This window comes from Capricornis sumatraensis, chromosome 2, assembly GCF_032405125.1.
Source record: "Capricornis sumatraensis isolate serow.1 chromosome 2, serow.2, whole genome shotgun sequence".
Lineage (NCBI taxonomy): Eukaryota > Metazoa > Chordata > Mammalia > Artiodactyla > Bovidae > Capricornis > Capricornis sumatraensis.
The window spans coordinates 48,146,204-48,160,018 of record NC_091070.1 but is presented as its reverse complement, the minus strand read 5'-3'; the positions used below and the strand labels follow the sequence as shown (position 1 = coordinate 48,160,018).

The following is a 13,815-nucleotide window of genomic DNA, read 5'->3' as shown; positions in this document are numbered from 1 at the left end:
ACTCCGCCCCCGGGCCGGACGCTCGGGCCCCCCCACCCCGCCTCCTGCGAGCGGGTGTCCTTGCGCCGGCCTCGCCGCTCCCGCAGAGAGCAGACACCGGCCGCACCACGCCACGCCGGCACCCGAGCGGGAAACCCACGCTGCGTGTGTCCAGCCGCCGCGCGAAGAGGGCTCGGAGTTGGGGGCTGGCAGGCGGACAGCGGCTGAGGGACGCCGGGGGAGCATGCCCGCGCAGCCCCGCTGAATGGCGCCTTCCCTGCGACCCCTCGCCCGGCCGCGGCCGCCAGGGATGCTGCTCGGCGCGCTCCTGCTCCTGCCGCTCCTCGGCCGCATTCCAGGTGGGCGCGCTTTCTTCTGCGGCGGTGGGAGTGAGCGGGCTGGGGAAGGAGGCAAAAGGGTGCGTGCGTTGGGAGGCGGCGGGGTCCTCTGCGGGAGCACTGACCCCCGGCCTCTGCCCCCTCCCTGCAGCCAGTCGGGAGCCGCTGGAACGCGAGGTGCGCGCGGGCTCTGCTGGGGCGCGGGCGACAGTGGCCGCCTCTCGCAGCGCCCGCCCCTCCTCGCTGCGCTCCCCCGGCCGCGCGCTGGGGGCCGACGCCCGCTGTCCACTGTCCCCCTTGTCTCTTCGTGCCATTGTCCGCGCTCCGGCCGTGTCTTCGCCTCCGCGCCCAGCCCGGGCACCGCGCGCCCGCCCGCCCGCCTGTCTGCCTGGGCCGCAGCAGCCGCACGTGGCTTTATTTATATTGTTTCCTTAGTGGCAGCCTCGCCGCGCAGGGGGGCGCCGCTTTTCCGCGCGGCTCCCGGGTTTGTAGTGGGGGCTGCCTCACATTTTGGGGCGGGGGAGAAAATAGGTGAACTCAGCGTCCAGGTCAGACCCCGAAATGCTCCCACTTTCCCGGAACCGGATCGAATGAGGAGGAAACGGGAAGGGTGGCATTGGAAAGAGAAGAGGAGTGGAAGTTTTGGGGCCCATTTGTGCCCCGGAGGGGAGGAAGAAGTGTCCTGAAGCTGAGAAGGAAGGTATCAAAATAGGATTTACTTCTCACAGCTAGGTATTTGGGGGCAGGATCTGAGGGGTGCACGAATGTAAAGATCCCTCCGAACTCCAGGTTAGTTAGCCTTGCGCAAACTTGGATGAACCAATTTTTGGCTTTCTTTTTTTTTTTTGCGCGTCCGGGTTGCTTTATCCCCAAACGGTTAAGAAGGGTAAAGTGGAGGGGGGTGGGCGGGGAGAAGAGGTGTTCAGAAGAATGGGTTCTTTTATTTATTTACAGGTTACAAACCCCAGACTTTGGTGTTCTAACCACACCCCTCTTCTGCAGGAGGAGTTAGTTTTCTTTTAGCATGAGAAAAGGATCAAAGTCAGATGTGACTCGGAAACACAACGGGCGCCTTCCGGAGTGGTCCTCGCTGCGCGGGGCTGTTAGGGTCGCTCTTGTCGCCCTGGGCATCCATTAGGAGAAGTCAGCGGCCCGGGCGTGGGAGCATGACTGGTGTGTGAGGTTTGGAGGACCTGCCTTGATGAGAAACAGATCAGTCCGTGGATTGGTACTGTGAAATGAAGACAATCAGAAGGAATATGAAATGCACTCCACCGCCCCCTCCCCCGCCCCGCCCCGCCCCGCCCCGCCCCTGCTCCAGGGCGCTAATACTCTACTCGGCCCCAGTCAGTATGCAAGATTTTAGTTGACCTTTGCGCTAAATGAAGGAGGTGACAGGATGTTATTTGGTCATCGGATGCTTTATTCTGGCGGTGATGTGTATACTTAGAATAAAGCCTTTCCTCTGCTCTGATAAAAATGTGTATTGGTTGATTAAGCAATCTCCTCTCCCTGTTAGACAGTAAGGACCAATTAGTCACACTCACCCCCCCCCCAACAGTTGGTAGTTCTAAAAAAAAAAAAAGAAAAAGAAATAGAAGGTTCCTAATCCGATCACCCACTGAGTACAAGCAGCAAGAGTTACCAGCATTTCAGAGTCAACTGTTTGTCCTTTAAATACCTTACCATACTCTGCAGAAATTAAGTAAATGGGTCTCTTTCAAGAAGAGACAGAATCTTTGCTGTTAAAGGGCAGGTATAAAAGTGCAAACTTGTAACTTGTCACAAAAGATAAAACGCACTTGCCAGAGGACTAGGTGCCAAGGGTTTCAAAAACTCTTCAAGGGACAAGGAAATAAACTTGCTTGTTCACAGAGTTGGAGTTTTGCTAATGATTTCTTGTAAAATTAGACTTTTACGACTTACTCTGTTCAAGATCTTTTTGACAAGCTTGTAAAAGTAGCAAACAGCTTTTGCTCAAGAGCTTTCCTGATGATTTTGAAACTCTAGCACGGGACTTGAGAACAAAATTCTTAAAAGGGATGAAAAGTTATTGAAATCTTCCCTAGGCTTTTAGTGTAAGATGTTGTAAAAAGATTTATCTGATTTGCTGAAAAGGTTTGCTCCCTTTCAGCAAACTTAGATTGGTTTATTAAGGTGTTTGTCAGTTAACTAATCTGGTTTGTTAAACTGTGACCCATTACACTCTGAATATGTGTTTTACAATTGTGTGCTAAGAAATGATTTTACACCTGTAATTCTGGATATGCCTTTCCCCCCTTTTCCTTGTAGGAGTATGGTGCTTTAGCGAACTGGTTTTTATAAAAGAACCACAGGATATAACTGTTACAAGAAAGGATCCAGTCATTTTAGATTGCCAGGCTCATGGAGAAGTTCCTATTAAGGTCACTTGGTTGAAAAATGGAGCCAAAGTGTCTGAAAATAAGCGGATCCAGGTTCTGTCCAACGGCTCTTTATACATCAGTGAGGTGGAAGGCAAGCGAGGAGAGCAGTTTGATGAAGGATTTTATCAGTGTTTGGCCATGAACAGACATGGAGCCATTCTTAGTCAAAAAGCTCATCTTACTTTATCAAGTAAGTGCTTAAGTTCTTGATTGATGTTTTTTACTGCTACATTTTGATGATTTTTTGATTTTCATTAGTATGCTAACCTGGAGATAGTACTTGATGCTAAGGCCTGCAAAAAAATCTGAGGGGAAAATATATATGCATGTATAAATTTGAATGAATGAGAACAAAAGTCACATTTACGTTTAGAACACCAGAACTTGTAGTGGTGACTTTATATGAATAAGCACTTCAAACTCTGGAAAGAGTTGGTGAAAATTTAGTCAACACAACAACGGTTGTTCTAAAATCTCATTTTTTTAATTAATAATTAAATTTTGAAAATCATAAACAGTGTTTTCTGCTTTTCAAATGGTCCTTAAACCCTAAATCTTCCATATAACCCAAGCTTTCAGTTCTCTGACTGCTTTAAGATCACCCATGTTGCCTTTTAATTGAAAGAGAGGGCACTGGTCAGTAACTCTCAAGCCTTTGAAGTATTCGTAGGCTTTTCCTGCTGGGAGAGAAAGAGATTAAGGCCATTTCCATATTATGCCTAATGGACTTAAACCAGATCTGCCCACTTTTTCTCAGTTGTCATAAAGTTTGCTGTCTAATGATTTCCTTTGTATTAACAACCCCATCAGATCAACCATTTGTCCGAGTGACCCACTGCTTGGCGGTTGCCCCGATAACCGTTGAGTGTAAACGTGGGCCTAAGATAGTTAGAGAACTCCTTGTTTTCATTGAAGCTTTCCATCTCTTCAGGTGATCCCACACCCAGCACTCAAGATTACAATAGACAAAATTTAAATCTTAATACACGACTGTATCTTAAAAACAGTTTTACAGGCATCGTATCCACATGTTTTTGTTAATCCACAAAAGATAGATTTTGCTCTACACCTACAAATTGATCATTTACAAGATGAACACTAGGAGGAGGGAACTCTTGAGATAAAGTCATAATCTTCAGGAAATACTTTCTTCAAGGTCTCCACAAGTTGAAATTTAGGAAGCTATTGGTGGGGGTTTCCTAGGTGACTTTATTGTAGCAGTCAGTATTTATGCTACCTTCATTTTAGTAACTTATTTGCGTAATAATAATTAATAGTAGGAAATAAATTGTAAGCGAAGATCTTTTTGTATTGAAATATGTCAGGAAAGTAGAGAAATTTCCAATTCTAATAAGCCTGAGAGAATGTCTGATAAACTTGCCTTTTTTTTTTGCTGTGATGATTGGTCAATCATCATTTCTTGCTGTTGTTGTTGCTGAGTAATGGTTTTTCACTGCCATATTGTTTTCAGGATAGTGTGCTTTTTATGCCTATGTTTTATTCATTTAATTTTTGTCTAATTGTTCCATAAAGTTGTAATTTTTTTCACCTTTTTGGGTTTGTGGAATCTTGTGTTTTCATGTCCCAGAACTGTAACTTGTATTACTTTGCCAGAGAGGAGAAGGGGCAGGATGGAAAGGTGGAGGGGGACTGATGGCTCTGAAAGATTTGTCATGACCACTTGATATCAGGACCTCCTTAGCAGCCTGACAATTCTAGGATGCTTAGAAATGCTTTGAAAACACGCAGAGCTTTCAGGTTTCATAAATAGTCTCAATAGTATTGACAGTAGTAACTAACAATGTTAGTAACAGTGAAACAAAGGTTTGTATTGGCTTTTGAGTAGCCTTAGGTTTTGTATCTTTATAAAAATTATTAATGACAAATATTTTATTAGATGTAAATATTTTGAAGGATTTGGTGGTGAAGTAGTTTTGATATTTTAAGTATCAAAAAAACCTTTTTAGTTAAACTATGTAGAACATTGCTTTGCTATTAAAATATCAACTATAGTATGTTGGTTATAGGAACCGCACTTTTCATATGCACACATCTTATTAACTTGGAGGAGGTACTCTGCTCAGAAAGTGCATTCTGTTATTATAGATTTAAAGTAAGATATGCCTAGTGGGTTTATATTTTTCCTTAAAAATATGAAATTTCTTAGAGATTTAAAATTTACGAAGTCCTGATATCAGAGAAGCCATGTCCAATGACATTGTAGGCTTGGATGACTTTATCCTGTGTTCAGGGTGAAGATGTAATACATATTAAACAGGAAGAGAATAGGCATTAAGTGGACATTCTGGTTTTGTTTTTTTTGAAGGCTGGCTCTCTCCTAGTTATTGATAGCAGCGGGGTGCAAGTATGTTCTTTTTATTTTCTGGTCAAGGGTTTTGTTGCCAAGCATATCATTTAGTTCTGAAGTGTAATAAATATAGCACCTGGAAATCTAAAACTTTAATCAGTGCGAGTTTTAGATTTTTAACACAGGCAATAAAGTCTTGGTTTCTAAACTTAGGAACTAGAAGCTGAAAGTTGCACTCTAGGCAAGAATTCCATTATTCATGTGTAAATTAGGAATTCACAGGGTTAAAAGGTTAGAAACTGGCCAGGATGAGGTTTACCCTTGTGATAAAGAGCAGATGACCCTCATTCATTGGTCGAAGCTTTCATGTAGCTCTTCTGCAAAGTTAGTTATTGCCATGAATTGTTCCTGAGGAATGCAGAAATTCAAATGTGAACAGGCCTTTCCTTAAGTGTCACTGTGGAGCCTTATCTCCCAGGCACATCAGAGCCTGCTGTGTGGACAAGGTTCCTCCCCTAAGGCCTGGAGGCTTTGCTTTCCTGTTCATCCAAGCACAAAAGAATTTGTCTAACTTAGCTTTTCTAAGGCATCCCATTTTTAAAGGAAAGTATAGGGTTAAAGTAATATTTAGTTTTTTTTTAAAGTTAATCCTTTTTATTGATAGCTATTTTAGCCATTTTACATTTTCATGTAATTAGAATAGAAAAGGGAGTGATGTGGAGGGCTCTTTTTCCAGTTGTATACTATAGTAAGAACAGGAGATTCAAACTTTACCTATAAATTTCAGTATTTTTAACTTTTGGCAGATCAAATTTTCACTTTCATAGGTGCTAAGTCTTCACTATATAAATAATTTAATTTAAATATTTTAGGAGTAAGAAATAATCTATGACATCTTGACATTTCTTACATTCTAAATGTTAAAGTAAGTAAGATAAATTTCATAGAAAAGCATTAGTGTGGTAAAACGGTCTCATATTTCAACAAGTTTAAATTAAGATAAGAGACATTTGAGAGAAGTAAAGGAGGAGGCGGGTTGTGTTCTGTGATGTGTAAAAGACTGGCGGTAAGCTAGTGATTGAACAGGAAGCTGGTTGTTTATTTCCTTTCCATAAAAGGTGGAAATTGAAGTCTTAGGATGGAGGGAAAGAGCTGACATAAAGCTGACTTATATTTGCTGGGTTTTTCACGACTGTTCACTTGGGTGTGAAATAAATTTTAAGTGAGCATTTGTAGCTGGAAGACCATAGGAATTATTACAACTATGATGGATTTCACACCCCGCCCCCTCCAAATTTTGAGATTAGTTTTAGCATCCGTAAAACTAATAGCAATAGTTGTTTTCCTTTAAAAGACTGTAGGTTGTTTTCAATGAATAACATGTTTGTCATTTCAGTGTAAGTTCAGATGAAATGACATTTTTTTGGTGAGATTAATGAAAAACTGTTCTATGAGTGTGGTTTCTATTTTAAAGAGTAATACATAAATTATAGCTCAAAGCTGATCTTTGAAATGTGAAGGTAAAACATATTCAAAACATTAAAAGTCTTTTTAGAAAGAAAAGAAGGTGGGTGGTGTATTGAAAAGAGAAAGATAAGAACTATGAACCTATTAGCCTAAATTTTGAATTTTATTCATCATCCTCGACCCCAGATGGGCAAGAATTTGCTTCACTGACACTTAGTGAGATTTGTAGATGCTGTGAAAAGGATAACATCTCTTACCTGTGTGCATGTTCACTTCAAATCAAGCTGTTAACGGTTACTTGTCCGAACTCTATAGAGTGCCAGCACAAAAGCAAAAGTTGTTTGATTTTGGAAAAATAAGACAAACTGAGATATTTAGAGAGACTAATCTGCCAGCATTGTAGATAAGGTTCAGATGGTGCTTTCTGGGATCCAAGAAAAATCATCTTTAAATAGAAGAGAGGGTGGTATGGTTGAAAAGTACATGTTTAATTAAAAACTGACCATCCTAAAATCGTCTAAGTTAAGGCAGGGAAGTAAAAGCACATGTAGTTCTACAGGCTTATTTACAATAACACTTGGTTCTTAAAATCTGTCTGCCTAAAAGGTTTATCAGGTACCTGTAATATCTGGATAATGAAACCAGTTTTTCCCACTTTGCACTTGATTATTGAGGATCATTTCTCATTTTCAGAAACCTGTAATACTATCTCACTATTTTTCAAAGTTGTTGGAGTTCTTATTTTTCAATGAAGCAGAGTCCATTGAGGGATAGAATTATAATTTGGTTTAAGATGTATAAATGTGTTTGTTTATTTCTGTCAAGCTTCTTAATGGAATTTTGACGGGCATTTGGTATGGCCCTGCTGTGTCAACTAGCTCTGATTGTTCTAAAGAAAGGCCCTCACTCTCAGCACTTGTTTGTCTGGGCATTTGTTGTCATTTCCCCTGAATTTAACAGCTGGGCTTATTGATGAAGTCCAGAGCAGTTTAAAAGAATAGCAGAAAACAAATCTCTTAAGCACCCGTGTTAGGTTGAATGAGTATTTCAATTAATAAATGAATGCATTTGAGGTTACTTTTTTTGAAAACTTTTATATTCTTGACTACAACTTTGAGACATGATTTTTTCTCTCTGATTGGCAAAGGTGCTCAATTAAGGTCATTTACTTTCAGCTTTTAAACTGGCAATTACTATTAATGTGAAAATAATCAATAATGTTAAGTCAAGCATTTTGCTAAGGATTATGCTTGCATTTTACAATCATCTGATTATTGATGTTTTAAGAAAAATTCTAAAAATTATACTGCAAATATAAGCTTTTTCCTGTCAGTCAGGGCTATCTTAGTACTTCTGACAGTTTATGGTGTTCAGACTCTTTATTAAAACACTTTAAAAACTCATCATTTTCTAAATATCTTAGTACGTAAGAGAGGAAGAAGATATGGTTGTAAGCATTGAAGCAGAATTGACAGTTGCCCTAACATGATAATTGGCACAGAGGAAGTTCACAGTCAACAATGGACAGTAGTGATGTACAAAAAGGTAAAACTGTACCAAATTACCTGCAGTGGCTGTAATTCTGAAGCCAAGTGAACTGCTTTGGGGATACGTATTACAGAGGATAAAGGCGTCGTCCTCACAAAGGTCTCTGACACTAATCTGACAAATACTTTCCTGACTTTTGCATTTCTTGTTTTTTTCTTTTTTAAAACCTCTGGTTCTCAAAAACTGCTTTTGATGAGCTTTAAAAGTCAAATTCTTATAGACTGAACAGAAGGTATGAATTAAAATTTTTTTTTGGTTTCTAGAGTGTTTGCTTTTCTGTGTGTATGTGTGTGTGTATTTTATAGCTTTAGTATGTGTAGTGACTAGATTAATCAAGTAACTATTGGGGAGTGCAATCATTGTTCAGGGTCCTGGTTTCAAACTTGTATCCTTGCTGGACTTAATTTTTAGGACTGATGGAAATAAAATTTTCTTTAAAATTTTTGCTTTATGAAACTATAGTAAATCCCTGTTTGGAACAACGTGACATTAAAAAAAAAATGATGTTGCTTTATGTAGATAACTTTCTCTAAGTAAATCATATTCCTTTGGGATAATCCCCCCAAATGCCCCCCCTTTTTTTTGGTAGTCTTTTTAGTACTACTGAGAATATGATTTAGTAGTACTTAGAATGGATCTTCAACTCCACCAATATACCAAATATATATATATATAGAGAGTTAATCGATTACATTTCTCAGGGTTTCTCAGCCTTGGTTCAGTTGAAATTTGGGGCTAGGTAATTCTTCATTGTAGATGCTGACTTGTATAACATAGGATGTGTAGCTTCTAGACACCAGATGCCAATGGCACTGTTTTCTAGCTCTGTTGATGAAAGAATGTGTTTTTGGAGGCAAAATCACCCCTGGTGGAGAGCCACTGATGTTTCTGAAAGTAGTGGCAAACTTCAGTCCAAGTAATACTTGGTTATTAGTTTTTTTAACTGTTTCTGTCTTAACTTGATATTCAAATTTTCTTGGTGTTAGTGTTAAATTTATTGATTGAAGACTCCTTTTCATCCCTTTTCACACTCAAGAGTATGTTGAAAACTGCTATTAAGAGTTTACCCTCCTGTAGGTTCATTCATTTTGATTTCAGTATTTTAGGTATTTTCTTGGAATTTTTTTTTTCTTAATGTGATGGACACTGTAGTTGAAGAGATGAGAAATCTCCATGTGTGGTGAATGTTAGAGAATGTTAGAGAACATCTTTTGTGAGTGCAGCAGTGAGTGCAAGGGACCTTTGGAAGGAGGTCGCCATTATCTTCATTACCTCCACCATAGTTTGGACGAGGAGATACCCCTACGTCCAAGGCAGAGAATCCCCAGCAAGACCATAGGCACTGGAGTGGCAGCTGCGCAGCACTGGAGCAACTTCGAGGAGACACCCCACATCTAAGGGCAAAGGAGAAGCCCTAGCAAGATGGTAGGAGGGGCAAAATCACGTTTAGAATCAAACCCCATACCTGCCAGAGACACTCAGAGGGCTCGAACAAACTTTGTGTGCACCAAGACCCAGAGACAACACAGAGACTGAGGCAGAACTGTGTTTGAGTGTCTCCTGTGGCACTATAGGACTTCCCTGATGGCTCAGATGGTAAAGCGTCTGCCTACAGTGCAGGAGACCTGGGTTTGATCCCTGGGTCGGGAAGATGCCCTGGAGAAGGAAAGGGCAACCCACTCCAGTACTCTTGCCTGGAAAATCCCATGGACGGTGGAGCTTGGTGCAAGCTACTGTTCATGGGGTCATAAAGAGTCAGGCACGACTGAGCAACTTCACTTGTGGCGGTATGGGTTAGCAGTGGACTGCTGCAGAGGCAGGGGCTCTGGGTGCAGCAGACTTGGGTATGGCTTAAGCCCTCTTGGAGGAAGTCACCATTAACCCCACCACAGAATTGCCTGAATTTACACAGGACTGGGGAAATAGACTCTTAGAGGGCACAAATGGAACCTTGTGTGCACCAGGACCCAGGAGAAAGGAGCAGTGACCCCACAGAGACTGACCCAGACTTGCCCATGAGTGTCTAGGAGTCTCTGGTAGAGGTGTGGGTCGGCGGTGGCCTGCTGCAGGGTTGGGGTCACTGAGTGTAGCATGGGGCCTTTTGAAGGAGGTTGCCATTATCTTCATTACCTCCACCGTAGTTTGGTTCCCAGGTAAATAACAGGGAGGGAACACAGCTCCACCCATCAACAGAAAACTGGATTAAAGATTTACTGAGCATGGCCCTGCCTATCAGAACAAGACCCAGTTTCCCCCTCCATCAGTCTCTCCCATTAGAAAGCTTCCACAAGCCTCTTATCCTTCTCCATCAGAGGACAGACAGACTGAAAACCACAATCACAGAAAACTAACCAATCTGATCACATGGACCACAGCCTTGTCTAATTGGATGAAATTACTAGCCATGCCTTGTAAGGCCACCCAAGACGGATGGGTCATGGTGGAGAGTTCTAATATAATGTGGTCCATTGGAGAAGGGAATGGCAAACCACTTCAGTATTCTTGCCTTGAGAACCCAGGAACAGTATGAAAAGGCAAAAAGATAGGACACTGAAAGATGAACTCCCTAGGTCGGTAGGTGCCCAATATGCTACTGGAGAAGAGTGGAAAAATAACTCCAGAAAGAATGAAGAAACAGAGCCAAAGCAAAAATAACACCCAGTTGTGGCTGGAACGGGTGGTGGAAGTAAAGTCCAATGCTGTAAAGAGCAATATTGTATAGGTCCATGAATCAAGGCAAATTGGAAGTGGTCAGACAGGAGATGGCAAGAGTGAATGTCGACATTTTAGATATCAGTGAACTAAAATGGACTGGAATGGATGAATTTAACTCAGATGACCATTATATCTACTACTGTGGTCAAGAATCCCTTAGAAGAAATGGAGTAGCCATCATAGTTAACAAGAGTCCAAAATTCTGTACTTGGATGCAATCTCAAAAACGACAGAATGATCTCATTTGTTTCCAAGGCAAACCATTCAGTATCACAGTAATCCAAGTCTGTGCCCCTACCAGTAATACTGAAGAAGCTGAAGTTGAACAGTTCTATAGCTCAGTTGGTAAAGAATCCACCTGCAGTGCAGGAGACCCCAGTTCTATTCCTGGGTCAGGAAGATCCCCTGGAGAAGGGAAAGGCTACCCACTCCAGTATTCTGGCCTAGAGAATTCCATGGACAGTCCATGGGGTCGCAGACTTGGACACAACTGAGCCACTTTCACTTTCAAATGAAGACCTACAAGACCTTCTAGAACTAACATCCCAAAAAGATGTCCTCTTCATTATAGGGGATTGGAATGCAAAAGTAGGAAGTCAAGAGATACATGGAGTAATTTGGCCTTGGAATACAAAACGAAGCAGGTCAAAGGCTAACAGAGTTTTGCCAAGAGAACTCACTGGTCATAGCAAGCACCCTCTTCCAACAACCCAAGAGAAGACGTTACACATGTACATGACCAAATGGTCAATACTGAAATCAGATTGATTATATTCTTAGCAGCCAAAGATGGAAAAGCTCCATACAGTCAGCAAAAACAAGAGCAGGAGCCTACTGTGGCTCAGATCATGAACTCCTTATTGCCAAATTCAGATTTAAACTGAAGAAAGTAGGGAAAACCACTAGACCATTCAGGTATGACCTAAATCAAATCCTTTGTAATTATACAGTAAAAGTGAGAAATAGATTCAAGGGACTAGATCTGATAGACAGAGTGCCTGAAGAACTATGGACAGAGGTCCATGACATTGTACAGGAGGCAGGGATCAAGACCACTCCCAAGAAAAAGAAATGCAAAAAGGCAAAATGGTTGTTTGAGGAAGCCTTACGAATAGCTGAGAAAAAAAGAGAAGCTAAAGGCAAAGGAGAAAAGGAAAGATATACCCATCGGAATGCAGAGTTTGAAAGAATAGGGAAGAGAGATAAGAAAACCTTTCTCAGTGATCAATACAAAGAAATAGAGGAAAACAATAGAATGGGAAAGACTAGAGATCTCTTCAAGAAAATTAGAGATACCAAGGGAACATTTCATGCAAAGTTGGGCTTATTAAAGGACAGAAATGGTATGGACCTAACAGCAGCAGAAGATACTAAGAAGAGGTGGCAAGAATGCACAGAACTGTACAGAACAGATCTTCTTGACCTGGATAAGCACAATGGTATGATCACTCACCTAGACCCAGACATCCTGGAATGTAAAGTCAAGTGGGCCTTAGGAATCATCATTATGAACAAAGGTAGTGGAGGTGATGGAATCCCAGGTGAGCTACTTCAAATCCTAAAAGATGATGCTGTGAAAATGCTGCATTCAATATGTCAGCAAATCTGGACAACTCAGCAGTGGCCAGAGGACTGGAAAAAGTCAGTTTTCATTCCAATCCCAAAGAAAGGCAGTGCCAAAGAACGTTCAAGCTACTGCACAATTGCACTCATCTCACATGCTAGCAAAATTCTCCAAGCCAGGCTTCAACAGTACCTAAACCATGAACTTCCAGATGTTCAAGTTGGATTTAGAAATGGCAGAGGAACCAGATCAAATTACCAACGTCTGCTGGATCATCAAAAAAGCAAGAGAGTTCCAGAAAAACATCTGCTTTATTGTCTGTGCCAAAACCTTTAACACTGTGGGTCACAACAAACTGGAAAATTCCTAAAGAGATGGGAATACCAGACCACCTGACCTGCCTTTTTAGAAATCTGTATGCAAGTCAAGAAACAATAGTGAACTAAACATGGAACAACAGACTGGTTCCAGATTGGGAAAGGAGTATGTCAAGGCTATATATTGTCACCCTGCTTATTTCTATGCAGAGTACATCATGCAAAATGCCAGGCTGGATGAAGCCCAAGGTGGAATCAGGATTGTTGGGAGAAATATCAATAACCTCAGATACACAGATGACACCACCGTTATGGCAGAAAGCAAAGAAGAACTAAAGAGCCTCTTCAAAGAGGAGAGTGAAAAAGTTGGCTTAAAACTCAACATTCAGAAAATGAAGATCATGGCATCCGGTCCCATCACATCATGGCAAATAGATGGGCAAACAGTGGAAACAGTGAGAGACTTTATTTTCTTGGGCTCTAAAATCACTGCAGATGGTGACTGCAGCCATGAAATAAAAAGACGCTTGCTCATTGGAAGAAAATCTGACCAACCCAGACAGCATATTAAATAGCAGAGACATTACTTTACCAGCAAAGATCCATCTAGTCAAAGCAATGGTTTTTCTGGTAGTCATATATGGTTGTGAGAGTTGGACTATAAAGAAAGCTGAGTGCCAAAGAATTGATGCTTTTGAACTGTGGTGTTGGAGAAGACTCTTGAGAGTCCCTTGGACTGCAAGGAGATCCAGCCAGTCTATCCTACGGGAAATCAGTCCTGAATATTCATTGGAAGGACTGATGCTGAAGCTGAAACTACAATACTCGGTCCTCTGATGTTAAGAGCTGACTCATTTGATAAGACCCTGATGCTGGGAAAGATTGAAAGCGGGAGGAGAAGGGGACAACAGAGGATGAGATGGTTGAATGACATCAGTGACATGATGGAGATGGGTTTTAGTAGGCTCCAGAAGTTGGTGATGGACAGGGAGGTCTGGTGTGCTGCAGTCCATGGGGTCACAAAGAGTCACACACAACTGAGCGACTGAACTGAACTGAACATGATGATAAGTAAAACTGTATGAGATTAACAACCATAGAATAACATTTGCTGTGTAGTAGGTGGTTCATTGGGTAAATTGTTAACAGAAGTCTTTTCAGCTCATTCACTGGT

General features: G+C 41.6%; 1 protein-coding gene across 1 annotated transcript in view; it reads left to right on the top strand.

The window, feature by feature from the left end:
• The first annotated feature begins 244 nt into the window (after positions 1 to 244).
• Positions 245 to 13,815, top strand: part of PRTG (protogenin) — a 172,291-nt gene continuing 158,720 nt past the window's right edge. Inside the window, exons 1-2 of the mRNA XM_068992532.1 lie at positions 245 to 338; positions 2,610 to 2,912. Coding sequence (XP_068848633.1) covers positions 245 to 338; positions 2,610 to 2,912 — 397 coding nt within the window. The remainder of the gene's footprint in view (positions 339 to 2,609; positions 2,913 to 13,815) is intronic.